The sequence below is a fragment of the Lagenorhynchus albirostris genome, chromosome 13 (assembly GCF_949774975.1).
Source record: "Lagenorhynchus albirostris chromosome 13, mLagAlb1.1, whole genome shotgun sequence".
Classification (NCBI taxonomy): Eukaryota; Metazoa; Chordata; class Mammalia; order Artiodactyla; family Delphinidae; genus Lagenorhynchus; species Lagenorhynchus albirostris.
In genome coordinates, this window is record NC_083107.1 from 88,412,925 (window position 1) to 88,433,259 (window position 20,335).

General features: G+C 46.7%; 1 protein-coding gene across 3 annotated transcripts in view; it reads right to left on the reverse strand.

Annotated features, from left to right (window-relative positions):
- The window catches only part of SNTG2 (syntrophin gamma 2), a 198,625-nt gene that overhangs the window by 19,630 nt on the left and 158,660 nt on the right, over window positions 1–20,335 (reverse strand). For all 3 annotated transcript variants that reach the window (XM_060169633.1, XM_060169632.1, XM_060169631.1), the window contains 2 exons: window positions 10,689–10,760; window positions 4,523–4,729 (listed from right to left, as the gene is read on the reverse strand). In XM_060169633.1, coding sequence (XP_060025616.1) covers window positions 4,523–4,729; window positions 10,689–10,760 — 279 coding nt within the window. The remainder of the gene's footprint in view (window positions 1–4,522; window positions 4,730–10,688; window positions 10,761–20,335) is intronic.

Consider the following 20,335-nt stretch of genomic DNA (forward strand, 5'->3'; position numbering starts at 1 on the left):
CACAACACACATGCACTCACACACACTCACAGACACACTCTCACAACACACACTACACAACACACACATGCACACAGACACAAACACACTCAACACACACAGTCTCTCACACGCACTGACACACACTTACATTCATACACACAGACACACACTCTCACATACTCTCACACACAGACACACTCACACACACACACACACACACACTGACACACACACACATATATGTTGATATATACATAAACTTCATGGTAACCAAAACCCAAAATCTTCAGAAACACACACAAAAAAGAGAAGGGAATCAAAACATAACACTAAAGACAAGTCATCATACCACAAACGAAGAGCAAAAGGAGAACGGGACAAAAGAGAACTACAAAACAACCAGAAAAATAATTAACGAACTGTCAATAAGTACATACCCATCAATAATTACTTTAAATGTAAATGGAATAAACGTTCTAATCTAAAGACACAGAGTGGCTGAATGGATACAAAAACAAGACGCATGTCCATGCTGCCTACAAGAGACTCACTTCAGATCTAAGGACACACACAGATTGAAAGTGAGGGGATGGAAAAAGATATTCCATGCAAATGTGAAGGAAAAGAAAGCTGTGGTAGCCATGCTCATATCAGACAAAACAGACTTTAAAATAAGACTGTTGTAAGAGACAAAGATGGACACTACATAGTGATCAAGGGATCAATCCAAGAAGATCTAACAACTGTAAATATTCAGGCACCCAACACAGGAGCACCTCGATATATAAGGCAAATATTAACAGCCATAAAGGGAGAAATTGACAGCAACACAATAATAGTGGGGACTTGAACACCCCACTTACACCAATGGACAGATGAGACACAAACAAGAAGAAAATACTAGCCTTAAGCGACACATTACCAGATCTGTCTGTCTGTCTGTCTGTCTATATGCCATCTATCATCTATGTATCGGGGGGCGGGGAGAGAGAGGAGGAGAGAGAGAGCATTGGGGATAGCAAAGCAGCTTAGGCAATAGCAGCAGACGATGGACACTGCCTGAAGGACGTGGGAACACAGGTTATTCACACAGCTGAGTGGAGGCCGAGAGATCAGTGACAGAGCAGTTCTGGGAGGGGAGGGACTCAGAGACACATGTATAGGTGTGGATGCCAAAGGACCGGGTATTTCTCAATGCTAGTGCTTATGTATATATATAGATGAACATCTCACAGCGAATGTTTAGGAAGTGTTGAGTTGTGTGACTTACAAATAAAGCTGAATGTTTCCATCAAAAACAGAAATGTTTATTTTATAAGACAATGTATGGATGCAGTATTTGGAATTGGTGATTTTGTTGGCAGTGCCTTTAATGTTCTACTTGTTTTCTGAAAACTTAGCTCTAAGTGAAATCTTAAAAGATAAACCCAAGTTAGTCTTGTCTTACTCAAGATTACATGGAGTTCTTTTTCTAGGGATACAAACATAAACTTTAAAAGAAAGTAGTGTGGAGTCTTATGCCAGAAGGCAGTAGATGTCAAGAAACGTACCCTAGTTTTTATTTTTTTTTAAATTTATTTTTATTTATTCATTTTTTACCCTATTCTTAGATGTTTTATAAGTTTTGGGGAGGCAGCTGATCTGTGATATCATATGTTGGAGACTTTGGGTTTATAGTGAAAAACTAGGACAGGATCCCCCCATTATTGAGCTTGGATTCCAGATAAATGCTTGGACTCGTGATTCTCAGCCACATTTTCAGGTCACGTCAGTGTTCCCTTCCTGTCCTCATCCATCAGAACCAGAATGGTTACAGCCTGGAAAGAGGAAGGTTTAAAATGCGAACAAGTAATAAAAGCTAATTTGGCTGTGCTCTTCCATGATGGGAATGCTAATTGGAGGACAAGATTGACCCCGAAATAAATTCAGGAGCGGAAATAGAAACGTTACGAGCAGCGCTCTGAGTTCTCATTTAATTAAATTAAGCTGTGATGGTTTTTAGAGAAATGAGTTGCTGAGCTGTAACCTAATCCGTACTCCAGCATCTTCCTGGGAAATCCTCAGAAGAGCTCATCTGGGCCAAGAACAGCACTGAACAGCACCTCTCACAGTCACACAGATGTCGGCGATTCGCTCTGGAGACTTGCAAATATTTACTGTGGAGATTACTCAATTTAGGCTTTTCAAACAAAATTTCCAAGGAGAGCACAGCTCCAGTAGTCTAGATATGTTTTCTCATCAGTGGCTCTGTCGGTGTTCGAACAGCTGGAGAAGGAACACGGGCTCTTTAACTGTTTAATCCCCAAACGGCATGGGCGCTGCGGCCCACTCGAATCCCTGAACGTTGCTCAACGGCTACCTGCTCCGCACGGGTGGAACCCAAGGGTGACCAGGGTCCTTGTGGCCTGGGGTCACACTACATCCAAAAGGAAAGCGTGGAAAACTAGGGTGTGGACGGAGGACGGGCCGCAGACGCAGAAGGAGCCGCATGGGTGCTGCAGTGTGGGAGGGTCAGGGGCGCGACATGGGGTGGTCGGTGTGCCCCGAGGATCGAGGCCCACAGTCCGTCCAGGGCCCAGGCAGTTTCGTGGGCCCGAGCGGCCCGCCTGGACCTGCCTGCAGGGTTGTCCCCGGCTGCATCGACGCAGGGCTGCAGGAACACGAGGACGCACGCTCTCTGCCACTGACAAGTTAGGTTAGGATCTGGGGCTGGACAGGAGACACACAGGAGCCTGGGACGGTCTCCCTGCTGTGTGTTCGTGTTTCCGGCCGAAGGACAGCCGGGCGGCACCCCCAGGCCAGAGTGGAGGTCCGGGGGGCTCAGGCAGACAGGAGGACGGGGTGGTGGAGCCCCGACCCACAGCCTGATCTCGAATGCTCGGGAAGACCTGGGTTCAGGGCACCAGCGCGGGGGAGGGGCACAGACCGTCTGCCGTCCTCCTGGCTGCGGCGGGGCTCGGGGGCATCTGCGAGGCCTGGAGGACGGGCTGCCCTCTGGGCAGCAGCTTCCCCGGCATCAGAGGATCTGAAGCCCCAGCCCCGGTGCTCCTTTCAGCTCAGCCGCAGACCTACTACGGCCACGTCTGCCTTAACGTCTGCATTTCGAGCATCTTGATTATATTTTAAACATAACTTGGAAAGTGGAGGTGCAAGTTCTTTGTGGTAAAGGGATGAGCAAAGGGGGCTCAACTCACTTTAATGAACAAAAGTAGAGGCAACACCAGGAAATGCAGGGGTGCTCTGCTGACGGGGCTGGCTGTGAAGGGGGAAAACACTCCAGGAGCAGGAACTAAAGACACCTGGGCTGGAAAGACGTTGCAGAGAGGGCTGTGCTGTAAAGCCAGGGAGAGCCACAGTGAGTTATGCGTGATGAGATTCTGCAGATACAGAAGCTGGATTCTCTTGTTTGGTGGAATTTGGGAGGATTATAATTTTAAAACCTCTACCGCACAGATGCCGCTTAGCCCACCTTGAAGCCCGGCTTCCTCAACAGACTGGCCGGAGTTCTGACTTCAAAAGCACACAGTTGCACTTTCTTACATCCACAGTGTTTCCAACTGAAAGAGTTGTCAGTTCATGAGCAATAAATGAATGACAGATTCCCTGGGAAGATGTTCACATCATCAGAGACAACTACAAGTGAGCAAGGGTATCTCGGGGCCCCAGAAGGGACCAGGCTTGGTTTCCGTGAACGTCTGCGTGGGACCCACCGTGTGGACCACAGATTTCAGAGAACATCACACAGTTGAAGGGACGCTCCCTGCTCCCTCCTAGCACTGAGCATCAGGGGACTCCATACATTTCTACATCCCGAACAAGAGATAAACGATGGCACGGAATCTTTTCACATTCAAAGCAGTGCTGATAAATGAAGGAGCAGCTCCCAAGTCCTCACCCAGAGCGACTGACGCCAGGCCAGGAGGGAGAAGGAACCCAGAACTTCCGTGTGGAGTTAAACCCACCCCACGATGCTGCATCTGTTTTCTCACTTCTAGCCATGCGAATTCCCCCATGAAGGGCAGCTGCTACTTCCAACAACGCGGATCACGACCCACACTACCTCATCCATTTAGTCCCTACACACCCCGATCTGGGAGAGATTTATTTGCTGTCCTGAAAAGGGAGAAGCGACCCAGTCACATGAGCTGTTTTATGTTCCTGTTGGATCATTAAGTTTGAGAGGAAGGGCCACTGAGTGCCTTAAACTACGACACAGGTCCCGGTGAATCACAGTAAACACGGCTGGCAGCAAACACCAGGGGCCTGACTGCGCCGCTGGCTGAGGGCGTTTCCCTTACACGGCGCAGGAGGCCCTTCCCTCACAGTGAGTAGAGAGCCTGACGCAACCGAGATGAAAGCTCTGCCTGCTTTCCCCTAATTTCACCCTCTTCATCTGCCGGGCGCACTTGACGTAGGGACCCTGGCGAGAAGCGCCCAGCTCCTGACGACGCCTGATTTCTGGAATGCTCGCTACAGCTGCTCTAATTTACGTCTCCGGTGCCCAAGCAGGTTTAATCAGAGACGACAGCGAGTCGCTCACCCCCGTCCTCTGCACGTCCAGGAAGGTGGCCCTCTGGAAGGACAGCTCCCACGCGGCGAGCTCGCTCCCCAGCTCCACGCTGAACACGTGGGTCCTGCCGTGGCCGACGAGGACGCTGAAGCAGAAGGGCCTGTGCTCCCCGCAGGTGGGGTCCTGGAGACCCAGGCAGAGGCTGGTTTGGGCCCAGCAGTCATCCGGAAGCCAGAACTGAAACAGAGAGGGGGGCACGCAGGTTAGAGGGGACGCCCCCCGGGTGACTGCCTGGGACAGAGGGGCCTCTTCCAGGCTGGGGGCTGGGGCCACACTCCACCAGGCGACCTCCTGGCCACGCGCCTGGATTCAGGAGCGGCGTCCCCCGACGTCGCTGCCGTGGAGACGGGCCTGTAAGTCAATATCTGGGAGTCAGTTATGTCCACCTGCCAATGCTCTGCAAGCATCTTGCACCTAAACCATCAGTGGCCATAACTTCTGCTTCTGTGCTTAGCTTTAAAGATAAAGAAAAAAGTCGAGATGTTTGTGCTTAAGTTGAGCACAAAATCAGCAAACACTGAAGACAGCGAGACCGCACGACTCTCTCCGCTCTGCCGGGGTCCCTGAAGGGTCCCCACCCCTCAGCCGTGTGCGGAGCACCTGGGGTCCCCCAGGGGCACTGGGCCACCGAGACCTAACTACGTGAGCCCAGAGGTCCTGGCCACACAGAAGACGTGTTTTAGAAATAGTTTCAAAAGCAAAGGTTGAAACAAGAAAAAAGCGCCGTTATTCAGTTCCTGATTAAACATTTAAGCAGAAGACGTGAGTCAGCCCCAGCGCGTCCGTGGGTCACAGACCTACCGGGCGGATGTCCCGGCAGCTCTGAACCTCGGGGCGGGGGGTCTCCGCCACAGCCTCGCCTGAGTCATGAACGCACCCACCCAAGGAGCAGCTGCGTCGGGCTTCACTCAGGGATCAGGAGAGATGGGGCCTGGGGCCCCAAACGAGTCCGCGTCTCAGGCCGGAGCCTGCTCTTCCCTTCCTCTGTGTCTCTCTGTCTCTCTGTGCGTGTGTCTCTGCATCTCTGTGTCTCTGTCCCCTAGAGATTCACGTCTGTCTTCGTCTCCCGCTCACCCACCCACTGCACAGACACCCTGAAGAGTCCGCGCCAGGCCCTGCACTAGGGTGGCCTCTGCCCGCACGGCCTCCCCGGGGACGGGGAAGCAGGTGGACATCCTGCCAGGGCTGCTGAGAAGCTGAGGGGACATGACGTGAGCCACAGCCCGGTGGCAGCAGGAACAGAGGCTGCCCACAGGCCAGGCCTTCGCCCCCCGACTCCGAGCTATTCAGATCCACGCGGGCTGTCCCGCCAGGCCACACCCACGACTCACACTGGTGGCCAGAGTTCATTCCCAGAATCCCCGTGCCCCACCTGCGGGCTGGGCTGGTTTTATGTGAAATACACTTCTGCCTACTGGGCCCAGGCTTGTGAGAGCAGTGGCTGCTGACGGGGGTGGAGATGGGCGCACGGGCTCTGGGTGCCCCCTGCCTTCTCAGGGCCTCGCGGCGGCTCTGCAGGCCCCGATCCGCGCTGTCCCCGCTTCCGCCGCCCAGGGACCTGTCCTCACGCGTCACTCAGACACTTGCTGCCTTGTGTGCGACGTGAGGGTGCGTGTGCTTGCGTGTGTGCGCACGGGTGTGGTGTGTGCTGGTGCATCTGTCCTGATCCTAAATGAACACGGTACAGAGGCTGCACCTGGATTTTGGGGCCGCAGATCCTTGCCCTCAGCCTGGCATATGCACAGAAACCCTTCAGGAAATAGGATATCAGGTCCTAAGTCGAGAAGAGCAAGATGTGAGTCACTGGCCTGACTTCTCAGGAACTCCGTCCATAACTACTGACCTTGAGTGTCAGGACTGACCACCAAAGAAGGACTCTTAGCAGGTGGCACCGTCGATGGTACGGCTATGTTCTTTCCTGTACTGGTGTAGGTGGGGGGCTGTGCGCTGCTATAGGAGAAAAACAGGCTTTGGAGTCAGACAGGCAACGCTTGGGATCTTCCTGGCCAATTATCAGCTGTTACCTTGAGCTTTTCACTTCTCTCTAAGCCTAAATATCTGAACCATAAAATGGGGTGTAAGAGAATGGTTGTCATGGGTTTAAAGGACAGCACGGATGAAGCGCGTAGCACCTGCATCCTCGCCCATGTGGCTGGTTTCTGTTTACACGGAGCCCACCGTCCACAGGCAGTGCTGAGTCGTGGCGTAGACTGAACTTTCACATCTAACGTATAGCGAACTGTCTCCCGACAAAGTCAGCGACTACACAGTCCAGCGTCAGGTTTCCAGCTACCCACTCCTGAGGTGGCCCCCCTGCCCCAGACTGTGAGAAGACAGAAACCATCCTGGGTTCACTTTTCAGACAACAAAATGCAAAGACTATTTTAGAAAATTACCTGGATTTTTTCCTGCTTCTATTTATTTGAGACGATTAGAGCAACAATACAGGAAACTTAAAAGACAGATCATTCTATTATGATCTATCTTTTGTTATCTAATTTGTTTTTATATTTCCTCCATGCAATGTCTCTTTGTACACATAATTCTATAAATGTGTAATGTGATTTTAATGGAGGACTTGACATATACGACCCTATTAGGACTTTATTTCTCAGTGGTCATCTGACAATTCTCCTAATGTTCACTACTTAAGAATATCATTAAATATTGCCATGCTCACAGCTATCTGACTCTTGCAAATTCCTTGTTTTGAGTCAGTTCTGAGGAGTGAGCTCATTTGATCGAGCAGTGAAGTGTCTGCGAGTCTTCATTTGAATGGACAAACCTCAGCTCTACGCGCAAGAACAAATAGAAGAGTTAAAAATAACGTTTGAACCACCTGAGAAATCCCAAGAAAGGACACTGAAGGATTTCATAGATGTGATTACTTTCTGCACCTCAAACTGTTGAGCCTCACAAAAGATAACGCGCCATAAATGCTGCGACGTGAGTGAAATCACTGATCGATACACAGCTCATTTCCCCGGGTATTTTCTGTAGCTTCTTTTGGAAGCAGGAGCTCAGTTCTTATGCACTGCAAGGGGTCGTTAAGACTGAAAATCGGGAGCGATTACAAAATTAAAGGTCCCTGAGCTGCTGTGGCGCCCCCAAATCACTTCCCGCGGCCTGACCAGTGGCAAAGGCCCCTTCCTGACTCTGGGCGCCCCCTGCCGTCCCCGGAGCATCTATGGTAGGAAACCCATCCCTCTAAACCTCTCTCTGCCCCCTGGAAGTGCAGACCTTTTTAAAGCCTCCGCCGGTTCTACAGGGCGAGCCTGGGTGCTATCCACGCCCCTGGGGCGCGAATGCCCAGGAATGGGGCCCGTCTTCCCGTCTCTGCGGGCGGGAGCCCCCCTCCGCGGGACCCAGGCCAGGCTGCACAGACACTTCCCTCCACGAAGCCGGGAGAGAGGCTCCTCTTCCTTTGGGAGGGGCCCACCTGGGCCACACTCACCCCTCAGCCAGCTCGGGGACCCCTGCCCTTTGTGTCAGTGGAGTTGAGGTCGGTCTCTGCCCCCCGCGACGTCTTCCTTGTCTGTTTAACTTCGATGGGTCCAGGTTTTCTGACAGGACTTGAGGAGAATTGTATTCTCCTTATTCACAAGGCTGCACTTGAGAGGGGGCTGGAGAACAGGTCACGGGAGGGCAGAGCTTCCCGCGAGGCCAGCGCTTCTGACAGGGGAGGCAGAACAGGATTTAGAGAGGTGGCATTTCAGGTCAAAGGTCGCGGACCGTTTACATTTTGATAGACCCCTCCTCGCACTGTCACCAACCTTTCCGTCTTTGACAGTCTAATTGGCAAACATATTATTTCACCGTTTCCACTTGCATTTCTTTTTCACTTTAAAAAAAATTTTATTTTGTATTGGAGTATAGCTGATTAACAATGCTGTGTTAGTTTCAGGTGTACAGCACAGAGATTCAGTTACACATATACATGTATCTATTCTTTTTCAAATTCTTTTCCCACTTAGGTTGTTACAGAGTATTGAGCAGAGTTCCCTGTGCTCTACAGTAGGTCCTTGTTGGTTATCAAAATGTAAACAGTCCACATCCTTTGACCTAGAAATTCCACCTCTCTAAATTTTTCCTGGTGATACACTTGCACACGTGTGAAATGATTTATTACATTGTTTGTAATTGCAAACAAGTGGGCACAAATTAAATATCCCTTGAGAAGGGCTTGGTAAAATAAAAGATGATACATTCATGGAATTGAACACTGGGTAGCGGTTTCAAAGCGGGATCATCTCTTTGTGTATATTGAAGAAAGAGCCGCAAGATAAACTGTAGAGCAGAAAGTGACGTGTGGAATCGTGCGCATGCTTCCATTTGCAGAGGGAAAAAGAATAGTGCACATATAAAAAAATAGCATCGGATTCAGCCGAGCTTCAGGCCGAGGGAACCTGGACCCCACCTGCCTCCAGTGAGGCTTCTGCAACTTACTCCCCCTCTGTGCTTCTGGGTCTCGCCTGTCAGATGGAGATGACAAGGATTAAGTCCTCGGTTGGGGACAGGATTAACTCAGGATGTAGACGGAGCACTTAGCAGGGCTCCAGGAGGCTCACTCAGCAAAGATAAGGTATTATTCTCAAGATCCTTTGCCAAACATTTGAGTAAATTTGGTTCCACTGAAAAATGCAAACGGAATATTCTTACGTTGAGAGGGAATATTTATGGAGGAGCCTCACTGCTGAGCAGTGTTTTTATGATTCACTGTGTGGAGGCTGTTTATGATTTAGGTCACGATTGCAATCAAGTCTGATTGATTCAATTTTCTCATCCCTTTCATGGCGAGTGTGAAATACAGACACATAATTTTAAGAACTGGAAAAAGGAATTTGGGGAGAGGAGGAAGTGTCATAGAAAAACACCACCACAACTACAAAACTTGATTTCTGGACTAAATATTAATGACTATACTTTGAAATGGTGATTATGAAAACAAATCATTAAAAAAATTCTATACTAAAGTGCTAGTTCTTACAATAATCATACATTTATTTCAATTTTTGAAAACTGAAGTAAATATTACAGATAATTTAAAATTCATACGTGCAAAACGACCAACATCAACAATTAAAGGCACCTGAGAAAAGGGGAGACTTTGTAAGATCACTGTTTAAAGACTCCCAACAAGACACAGAATTCAATCTCCTTTTTTAAAATGTTGAATGCTATACATTTATTATGATTATTATTTACCCTGCATTGAGTTTAATACTTTTGCTGTAGCCATCCTCCTGGCTAATTTCATGATTTCAGTTACTTCATAGCATGTTTATTGATTAAAATTGTAAGGCCCATTGGCCCGGGTGAAAGGAGGCCCGGCGGGTAAGAGAAAACATCGACCAGTATGAGGTAGGAGAGGCATTGGGACATAACAACCTCACCTGTTCTGGGAATCAACAAGAGACTCTAACTTCCTGCCCAGAAAACAATGGGGCTGACGGGAAGGGAAAATGGGCTTACGCCCCACAACAGACCAACCAACACCTGGCCCTGCTGTATCCTCACCAAATAAGGAATTGCCCTGTATAGCAAACCACCCCCTCCCCTTGCAAGCCGCCTTCTGCTTTTACCCCAATAGAAATCCCCCTCATCCAGTACTGGGCGCGACTTCTCTGGCCCCTTTCTCGCGGACCAGTGCACCTCGCCCGGGAGCGCTCCCTAATAAAGCTCACTTGAAGCTTTCCTCTGTTTCGCGGTGCCGTTTGTTAAGATCCGACCTTACAAAAAATTTTTTTCAATTTTTCTGAAAAGATATGCTGGATAAAAACAGAAGAGGCTCGATAGTTTATTAATGAAGAACACATATAAAATATGATGGTCCTATGAAGACATCCCAGTACCAAATGAACATCTCAGATGTCTGGAAAGCCATATAAACTAGTTGAAAATATAAAAAGGCCAGAATGAAATAATAAGGCACCTACATAAAAAAAAGAATAAGGACTTAAAAGTTCCTCTATGATACTCTTTTGTGGAATTCTGATGAATGACTGTGGGATGAAGCTAGATGTTCATGTTATTTTACTATTTCAACAGACAGTGGGAAACTAATATTTCTCTCACTCTTTAAGCCCAAAGATCATCTTGTTAATATGAAAGCATCTAATGTGCAAAGGAAACTTACCTTGTGAACTTTAAATAGTACCTCACAGAGGTTATAGGTTTTTTCTGCTCGGACCCAGTCTAATGCGCTCACCTGCAAGAAATATAAAACAGACACATGAATCCTATGTGCTCTCACCCCGAATAAGGGGAACTGTGTGAGGTGATGGAGGTGTTAACTAACTTGATTGTGGGAACCGCTTAACAATGTACATGGATGCCAAATCATCACACTGCACACTTTAAATATATTCCATTTTTGTCAATCGTACCTCGATAAAACTGGAAAAAAAATGTAAAGTATACATGCAAAGACACATACTATTTTTAGTATGAGAATTTAAACATTTACAACAATGGAGCTAGTCAATGTGTCTTTACCTTCATTAAATTCTAAACCAGGAGCAGGACAGTTGAAAAACTAAACTATATGCCACAGCAAGTTTTGCTGAGTAACTGCATGTCCCCGCTGTTGGCGTGAAGCATGAAGATGTTTAGATACATTATTGATACAAGAACCCAGTAACGGCGGAGCTTATCTACTACACACAATTGGGCATAATTTTAGGAATTCATTTTGGATGTCTTTTGCATTATTTTAAGGACCGATTTTTGGTTAAATTTAGAGACTCCTCACCCATTCTGCTACGCTCCTAACTTCTGTTAAGCAGCTACTATCTGTGTGTCTGCATGGCCATCTGTGGTTTGAGCTGTCCCCTTCCATTTAGTTTTCATTGCTGATGGTCAATTTCCTTTCCCCCCTGGAAGACCCCCTCTCCATGCCCGGCTCCCGTGCTCCTGGTGGCTGACTGCTCAGCCCAGGGTGGAGGTGCCCTCGGAGTGAGTCGGTCCGTGCGTCTCACGCTCTGGGCCACGGTGACTGTTTCAAGGAGAATGTGCCACAGTCAGAGACACAGCTGACACTGAGAAGATGCTCGGACTTCTGGGATGGACCGCTTCTTCCATGGACTTAAAGCGAAACACTTCCACCCTGAGAGCCTTTGGAAGCTGTGTGGGGACCATGTAGCCATCAGTCGCTACGATGTACCCGCACTGGTCATCAGCTGTGACACACACACGCCCACTAAGGCAGGATGGTGAGAACAGGGAAGATGGGGGGCCTGAGCTCTCTACCTGCCACTCACTTTCCTGTAAACCTAAAACACAAAGTTTATTAATTAATTTTCAAAAGCAGGTCTTTCTCTTCATTGCCTCCTGCTTTGACAGTTTTCTATTTTTCTGACCACATCTGACGTGAAATAGAGCAGAGAGCGTAGCTCCTCAGATGTAGTACCCTGGCGTATTTTACTATTACTGTGGAACCCTTGTGTGGCCTCAGGACTGACACAGAGAGATATTCTGTATTAGATGCAGAATCGTCTAATATGCCTTCAGGCTGCAAATCTTCACTTAAATTACTTCTTTCCAGGTAAATATTTTATTTTAAATGATAGAATATACTCCCCTAATTGACACCCTTAAAATTACTTCTAGTATTTCTTGCATATTCATAGGTAACTGCTATATAATTTATATGTTAATGTTATAAGATGCTATAAACTTGGTTTTATAAGTGTTATTTAACACATTTTAATGGTGTCTGAAAACATGAGTAGCTGAAACATTATTTCTCAGATTCCAATTTGCACATCAGAAATGACAATTCAGGCTAAGGAAGGAGAGCTGAGTGCATGAGAAAGGCCAGAGAATCCTGGTTCAATGCAGCCTTTCCAGCATGCATCAGCACACAGGAGAGACCTGGGGTCACCACTCCCCACCGCCGGCTGTTTAATCTTCATAGGTAACTCAGCCCCAGAAAACCCACTGTCTTCCCCCGCCCCACGCTGCTCCTTTCCTGTCTTCCAGCCCTTCTCCCTTCTGTTTCCTCATTGCCTTCAACATCTCCCTTTCCCTCATCTTGAAGGAGCTCAGAAACCATCCTTGAAGACAGGACTTTCTCTTTAATTTTTCCTAATTTATTTGCCACAGTCTCTCTGGGCCTTTTAAAAGTTCATTTAGATATTCTGACACAGTGTGTTGGCCACAAGCCTCCATAAGTGTGGTCGGGCTTTCTCGGCAAAGACTGCTGGCCCGGGGATGGAGGAGTGAGGTACCCAGGCCGGGGGGTCTGAGAGCAGATCAGCAGGGACACTTGTAGATTCACTCCCCTGGAGCCACTTATTCTCATTCCAAAGAGAAATGGACCAGAGGCCCGCCTCCCACGCCCTCCCAAGAGAGCTGTTTATGTTGCCTGAACTCAGAGAGGCTTAAGGACTTCGAGCCCCTCCCATGTGGCCCAAGTCTCTGTGTACACAGAGCCCACCAGCCTCACTCGCCCTCCCGTGAGGCCCGGTCGGAGGGAAGATGCTGTGACTAATTAACAGTCCCCCTCACAGCCACGACCTCACAGTTCATGTCAGAATAAAGGAGATCAGTAAACATATGTATTAAAAACCTAACATACAGTTGTTTCTGATTTGGGCAATTTGCCTCCAGTGCGAGGATACAAAAATCCAAGGTCAGACAAAAACATGTGCAAATATTTAGGTGCAAATTCACTCGCCATACGTTGTGTATTGCCTTTACAATGAGAAGTTGCTGAACATTAAGAGTAAAATTTCTTCTGTTAAATTCAAATGCGCTGGAGTTTCAGACACACTTATGAATACACACATTAAGTCCCTCAGCGCTCCGTTTCATCCTGTGAGGTATTCAGCTAGCATTTACCACCCCCATCCTTAAACTGAGGAAAGTGCTGAATAGAGGGTGAGTTAGTGCCTGTGGCCCCACAGCCAGGAAACAGATTCTGTTTACAGCCCAAAGCTTCCAATCATTCACTTACAACTTTTTCTACTTCGGCTCTTTTCCCTAACATTTTGCAGAGTAAGTATTTCCATTGTCTTATAAAATCTTTCAGGCCCCATTTTCAAATACGCTTGTGTTATTCTGGATAGTACAGGAAAACGATTTAAGTCAGCACAATGCCATTGTGTAGCGGTAATTTTGATTTTTTTTTTTCTATTTGAAAAGTTACAGTGTTTCTGGTTCTGCATGTAAGGAGCTTGCGCATCACCACTCCTAAGTAACCATCAGCGTGAAGCGGAGCGGGTGGAAAAATCAACAACTCTTGCTGGATGCGTAACAGAGGGGAGGACACAGGGCCAACCGTGGCCCCCAAGCACATATATATTGACAGCAAGTGGCTGGAGAAAATATTCCATGTTAACACTAATCAGAGGAAAGTAGAGGACTATTACTTTCCTACAGAGCACACTTTACAATAAGGAATGTTATCAGGGATAAAAAGTGTATGACATAAAGATGAACGGTCAATTCTCAAAGGAGGCACAACAATACTTAACGTGTGTGCACCTAACAACAGAGCGTCAGACCATGTGAGGCAAATACTCACAACCTCCAACCATGTGAATGGAACTCGAAGCTTCCCCACTAAGACCAGGAACGAGCAAGGATGCCCCCTTTTCACCATCTAACTGGAAGTCCTTGCTGTGCTATATGGCAAGAACCACATGTAAAAGGTGTACAGATTGGGAAGGCAGACATAAAACTGTCTTTGATTGCAGATCTTCTCTGTAGAAAACCTGAAGGAGTTGACCAAATGAAACAAACCAAAAACCTCCTGGAAATAATAAGCAATTATAGCAAGGTTGCAGAATGTAAGGTTTACATACAAAAGTCAATCACATTCTTGTATGTGAACAGTGAACAATCAGAATTTGAAATTAAAAACATATTACCATTCATATTAACATCCCCAAAATGAAATACTTAGTTATAAGTTTAACAAAAACATATGAGATGTATATGAGGAAAACCACAAAACTTCTTTGATTAACAAAATCAAAGAAGTAAGCAAAGGGAGGGACATTCTATGTTCATGGACAGGAAAACTCAACATTGCCAAGATGTCAGTTCTTCCCAACTTGATTTACAGATGCAACACAATCCCAATCAAATTCCCAGGAAGTTATTTTGTGGATATTGACAAGCTGATTCTAAAGCTTATACGGAGGCAAAAGACCCCAAATGGGCAACACATTTGAAGGAGAAGAGCAAAGTCAGAGGCCAGAGACCACCTAACTATAAGATTTACTATAAAGACAGTGCAGTATTGGTGAAAGAAAAGACAAATAGATCCATGGAACAGAATGGAGAGCCCAGAAACAGATGAATAGACTCATCTGATCTTTGCTAAAGGAACAAAGGCAAAACAAGGGAGCAAAGAGAGTCTTTCCAACATATGGTGCTGGGACAACTGGATATACAAATACAAAAAATGAATCTAGACATACATCATACACGCTTCACCAAAAGTAACTCAAAATTGATCATAGACTTAACTGTAAAATACAAAACTATAAAAAAACTAGAAGATAACACAGGAGAAAACCTAGATGACCTTGGGTGTGGTGATGCCCTTTTAGATACAACACCAAAGGCACCACTCATGAAATAATAGATAAGCTGGACTTCATTAAAATTAAAAACTTACGCTCTGCAAAAGACAAAGTTAAGAGAATAAAACAAGGTATAGACTGGGAGAAAAAAATCTCAAAAGACACATCTGATAAAGGACTGTTAACCAAAATATACAAAGTACTCTTAAGACTCAGCACTAAGAAAACAACCTGCGTAAAAATGGACCAAAGACCTTCACAGATCCCTCACCAAAGGAGACAGGCAGATGGTCAGTAATCACGTGAAAATGTGCTCCATGTCATATGTTGTCAGGGAAATGAAAATTGAAACAACACTGAGAGACCACCACACACCTATTAAAATGACTAAAATCCAACACCGACAGCACCAAATGCTGGCAGGGATGTGGAGCAACAGGAATTCTCGGTCATGGCTGGTGGGGATGTCACATGGTGCAGCCACTTTGGAAGACAGTTTCTCACAAAACTAAACATATTCTTCCCATATGATCCATCAATCACACTCCTTGGTATTTACCCAAAGGTGATGAAAGTTTATGTCCAAACAAAATCCCGAACATGGATGTTTATAGCAGCTTTATTCATACTTGCCCGAACCTGGAAGCAACCAAGATGTCCTTCAGTAGGTGAATGGATAAATAAACTATGGTTCATCAGACAAGGGAATATTTTTTCAGAGCTAAAAAGAAATGAGCTCTCAAGTCATGAAAAGACATGGTGGAAACTTAAATGCATACTGTTAAGTGAAGGAAGTCAACCTGAAAAGGCTACATTCTGTATGACTCCATCTGACCTTCTGGAAAAAGCAAAACTCTGCACACATTAAAAAGATGAGTGGTTGTCAGTGTTGGTAGATAGGGAGGTACAAATAGGTGGATCGAAGAGGATGTTTAGGGCAGTGAAACTACTCTCTAAACCACAATGGTGGACACACATCATTGCACATTTGTCGAAACTCATAGAATGTGGTGATAAGAGGTGTGATAAAAGGTGTCTACGCAGGTTCATCCTTGGTAAAACACGTACCATCTGGGGGATGTTAATGATGGGGATGTGTAGGGCCTGGGAGTAGAGGGGAATCTCTGTGCCTTCCCCTCTATTTTACTGTAATCCTACAACTGCTCTAAAAATAAAATCTTTGAAAAAAAATTACCCAGGATGTTTCATGTCTTTATATGTTGTGTTTAATACACAGCCTTTTCATCTCAAAGCAAATTACAAGGTGAATTATTGTCATGTGGTTACCTTTGGAAATGGGTATGTGCTAAACTATATACTATGGTATCACACACACACATCTACACACACACACATCCATACACACACACACACACACACACACACACACACACACACACGCACCCCAAAAGGAGCCATGAGAATCCTGCCTTCATGCTGACTTTGGAAATTTTTGTGGTCTGATCTCTACCTAACTGTTGTATGTACTAACACTGTGTACTCAAACGTTCTCAAAACACTTGACTTTAATAGGAAAATATTTACATACTTGTTTTCTTTATTTAATTAAACTAGAAATGGAACCGCTAGCATTTTTACCTTAAATGATATGAATGAACTCCTGGAAATCTTTCCAAAAGTCTGGGAGATGGAGCGTCCACATCACACTGTCTCCGGCAGGGAAACTTCCACACCTGAGAACTCGCCGTGCAGAACTAGGGCTAGCAAGTGCACGGGCTGAAGCCTCCGCCTCTGCGGGCACCTGGATGGGGGCCTCATGCACGAGCCCTCACCCCACGGCTTCCTTTAAGCTGCAAAGGCTGGCAAGATCCTAATGTAGTGTCGTTGCTTCTCGTGGAATTTGCTCGTTGTTATTTGAGGGTTTCCATCACAAACTGTTTTGAGATCTGCTGGCTTTACTGCCCTCACCCGCCCCCAAATCTAAAGGGCTGATTTTTCCTCTGTACAGTTGACCTTTGAACAGCACGGGTTTGAACCGCGTGGGTCTACTTTTACGTGGATTTTTTTCAACAGTAAATGCATGTAGTAAACACTATGTGACCTGAGGTTGGTTGAATCTGCGGATGCAGAACCGTGGATACAGAGGAACTGCATATGAGGAGGGTGGATTATAAGTTATACTGGATTTTCCACTGTGTGGAGGGTCAGAGCCCCTAAATCCTGCATTGCCCAAGGGTCAACTGTATTCTCTTTAGAGGATTTGATGATATTTCCAAATCACATAGCTCAGCCACAGAGCTTTAATGCTTATTATTAAATATTTATATTAATAGCTATATTAGATATTTATTTAAATACTTAATATTCACTTTACAGACTATCCAACCAGTAACCAAGGGGCATCTCCTTCACGTTCGGCGTGATGCTAGATTCAACGGAGCCACGTTAAGAAGCTCCCAGGACGGCGGAAAATAAACAAGTTGGTTTGCGGCATCTACTAACAGAGGAAATTCTCCATAAGCCAGCTTTCAACCTCACAGCACCTCTCAAGTAGCCATTTACTTTGTACTTGCTTATAGGTGATATTTAGTAAGGAAATTTTAAAATTATATGAAGACATCAGGAAGTACACAAATAAATCAACTCAGTCTAATTTCTGGAGCGAATATTTATAAATACTACTGGCTTCATCCTTTTATTTCTTCCTGGGAATTACTAGTATTGATTACCCTGGAAAATAGAAATTATGCAGATTCAGGAGAAGCAGATGGCTTCTGCAACTTGTGACCATGCAGAATCCAGTGAGATGACACGGAGGCTCATCTGGCCTCGCAGCATTAAGGACCATCTACGTACTGATGCCTCCAAACTCCATCCTGCCAGACAGATGTCGTCCCTGCACTAGAAACAAGGGTACCTAACTCTACTTGAAAATCTCCTTGGGGCATCTCTAGATGTCTCCGGCTCAGGAACCCCCAGCGCTCACTATTGTGCCCCCCGTGGGGCTCCGTCTGGGGTGCCAGTGGCATCCCCCCACATGGCTGGAACCACAGCCACAGGCACCGAGTGGTCTGCACCTGTGTGCATGTCTCAGTGGGCTTCTTAAATTCTGCTGCGTTCTAGGGCTTCAGAGGCTGCGACGTGCTATACTGATGGGATGTACGATTTTATATTCACACCTAAAAATCACAGTGTGAAACTACAGGCTTTCTTCAGGACAAGACAGTTTTCATATTTCAGTGATGTGAGACTCTAATCTGCTAGCGGGCAAGTTTGCATGGATGCGAAAAACTTACATTAGCCTCTGGCTACCCTAACTCCAGTGTGATCCGTAAATGAACGCGGGGCTCATTCAGTCTCACAGGACTGCATCCTGGACATCACTTCCAGACTCCCCTGGGGTCTCGCTTTTCCTTTACAAGTAACGGCATGAGATAAACATATAAAAAAGGCCTCCCTCTTTTTTTGATGTCGACAAAACTATAATTATCAAAAGATGTTGCTGCTGATGACTCTGAGAAGAGATGGGGGCGGGGTGGAAAGTGTCTCCTGCAGAGACTGTTAGGAATGCGAGTTAGTGAAAGATGCGCCTGCCAGGAAGCGCCTTTACTGGGAGAAGGAGATGTCAGTTATAGGAAAAGACGAGAGGGCAGGTGTTCCTTTCTTCTTTTTTCTTTTTTAAATTGTGCAATTCAATGTTTTTTCGTATGTTCACAGTTGTGCAACTATCACCAGTCAATTGTAGAAGATTTTCATCATCCGCCAAAGAAATCTTGTACCGTTTAGCTGTCACCCTCCGTCCTTCCCCACCCTCTCAGCCGTAGGCCGCCACGAAGCTACTTCCTGTTTCTATGGATTTGCCTGTTCTAGATACTTCACATACATGAAATCGTACAATATGTGGTCTTTTGTGACTGGCTTCTTTCACAGGTGTTTCTTTACTACAGGGTAACGCCGCCCTTTCTCCATATCAGAGATGCAACTCTGTCTCAGTGGAATTAGAAATCAGGTAAGGGAGGAGACCTTGGGCAGAGAGAAGAGTGGGCAGAGAGACAGAGAGAGTGATAGACAGACAGACAGACAAGCATTTCCTGCAAAGCACCTGCTTTCTGCAAACACCTTCTGAACGGGCCCCGCAGAAGAGACAATATGCTGTCGGATCCCACATAATCCAGAACCGGCAATCTCCGGATTTCCAGAACGTTCGCGATACGGGGGCTGATGGCCACATGTAACTAGAAGCTCACACGGGAGGCTCACGTCCAGCTGCAGGGAAGTGGAGTGGCTTTGCTAGGATTATGTGCAAAGTAAGCGAAATCTCCCAGGGCACAGACGCTAACGGGCAATCCAAGGAGCGGCCGCCAGCCCAGCACTGGATTCACCCAAACCTCAATTTACTGTTAAGAACTGGGCCAGTTCACCTCGGTTTACGGAGGAAAGCAGGGTTCCTCGCGCTGCCCTTTCCATCTCTGAGGGTCACCTGAGCACCTCCACCAGCTGCACCCAGAATCAGGGGGGCAGGCGTCTGTGAAAAGACGCGGGGCATCCCGTGTGTGCCTAGAATACCTGTAACGCAGAAGACGTTGTCGCCAAACCAAAGGAAAGGGAGGAGTAGATTGTGAAAGCTGCTCACCGGTGCCGGGGAAGCCGGGCGGGGAGGGACCCCGGCCCCGACGGGGGCACATGGGGAGGACTCAGCCCTCGGCCAGGCCAGAGCAGAGAGCTGAGCAGATTTCAAACTTCTAGGAACGATATTTACGGCAGCAGAAGGCCTGCTCCGGGCAAACCCGAGCAGCTGAGGTCAGCAATTGATTCGCATGATATATGCTGCTGGTGACACGGATCGATGCAAGAAGATGGGCCCTGGGATTTTAAAGTAAACAAGCCAAGCCTGGTGTTAATACAGATGGCATTATCCATATGGTGCTGTGGAGATCCCCTGAGCCCCAGATGAGAATTTCTGTCCATGAAATTGACACTGCCATGGGAAGTGGATGAAATCGTCTTTCACTGTAACAGGTGCAGAAATCTGATTAAATATTTAAAGCATTTCTCATAATTTAGAATGTTGTACTATGTAGGGAAAACTTATACCCTGAGAATATTAATTAACAAGAAAAGAAAAATTAGGAGAACTCTCAGGTGTGTGACCTGGGACATCAGTCACTTCCTCCCCCAGTTCTGCAGGGGGGAACCCTCCTTCCAGGTACATCGGTGCAGGTAGGGTGACCCTTTCCTCCTCTCCCAACTGTCACAGGCCAGCGGGAGGCCCCTCTGCTTGGAGCCTCAC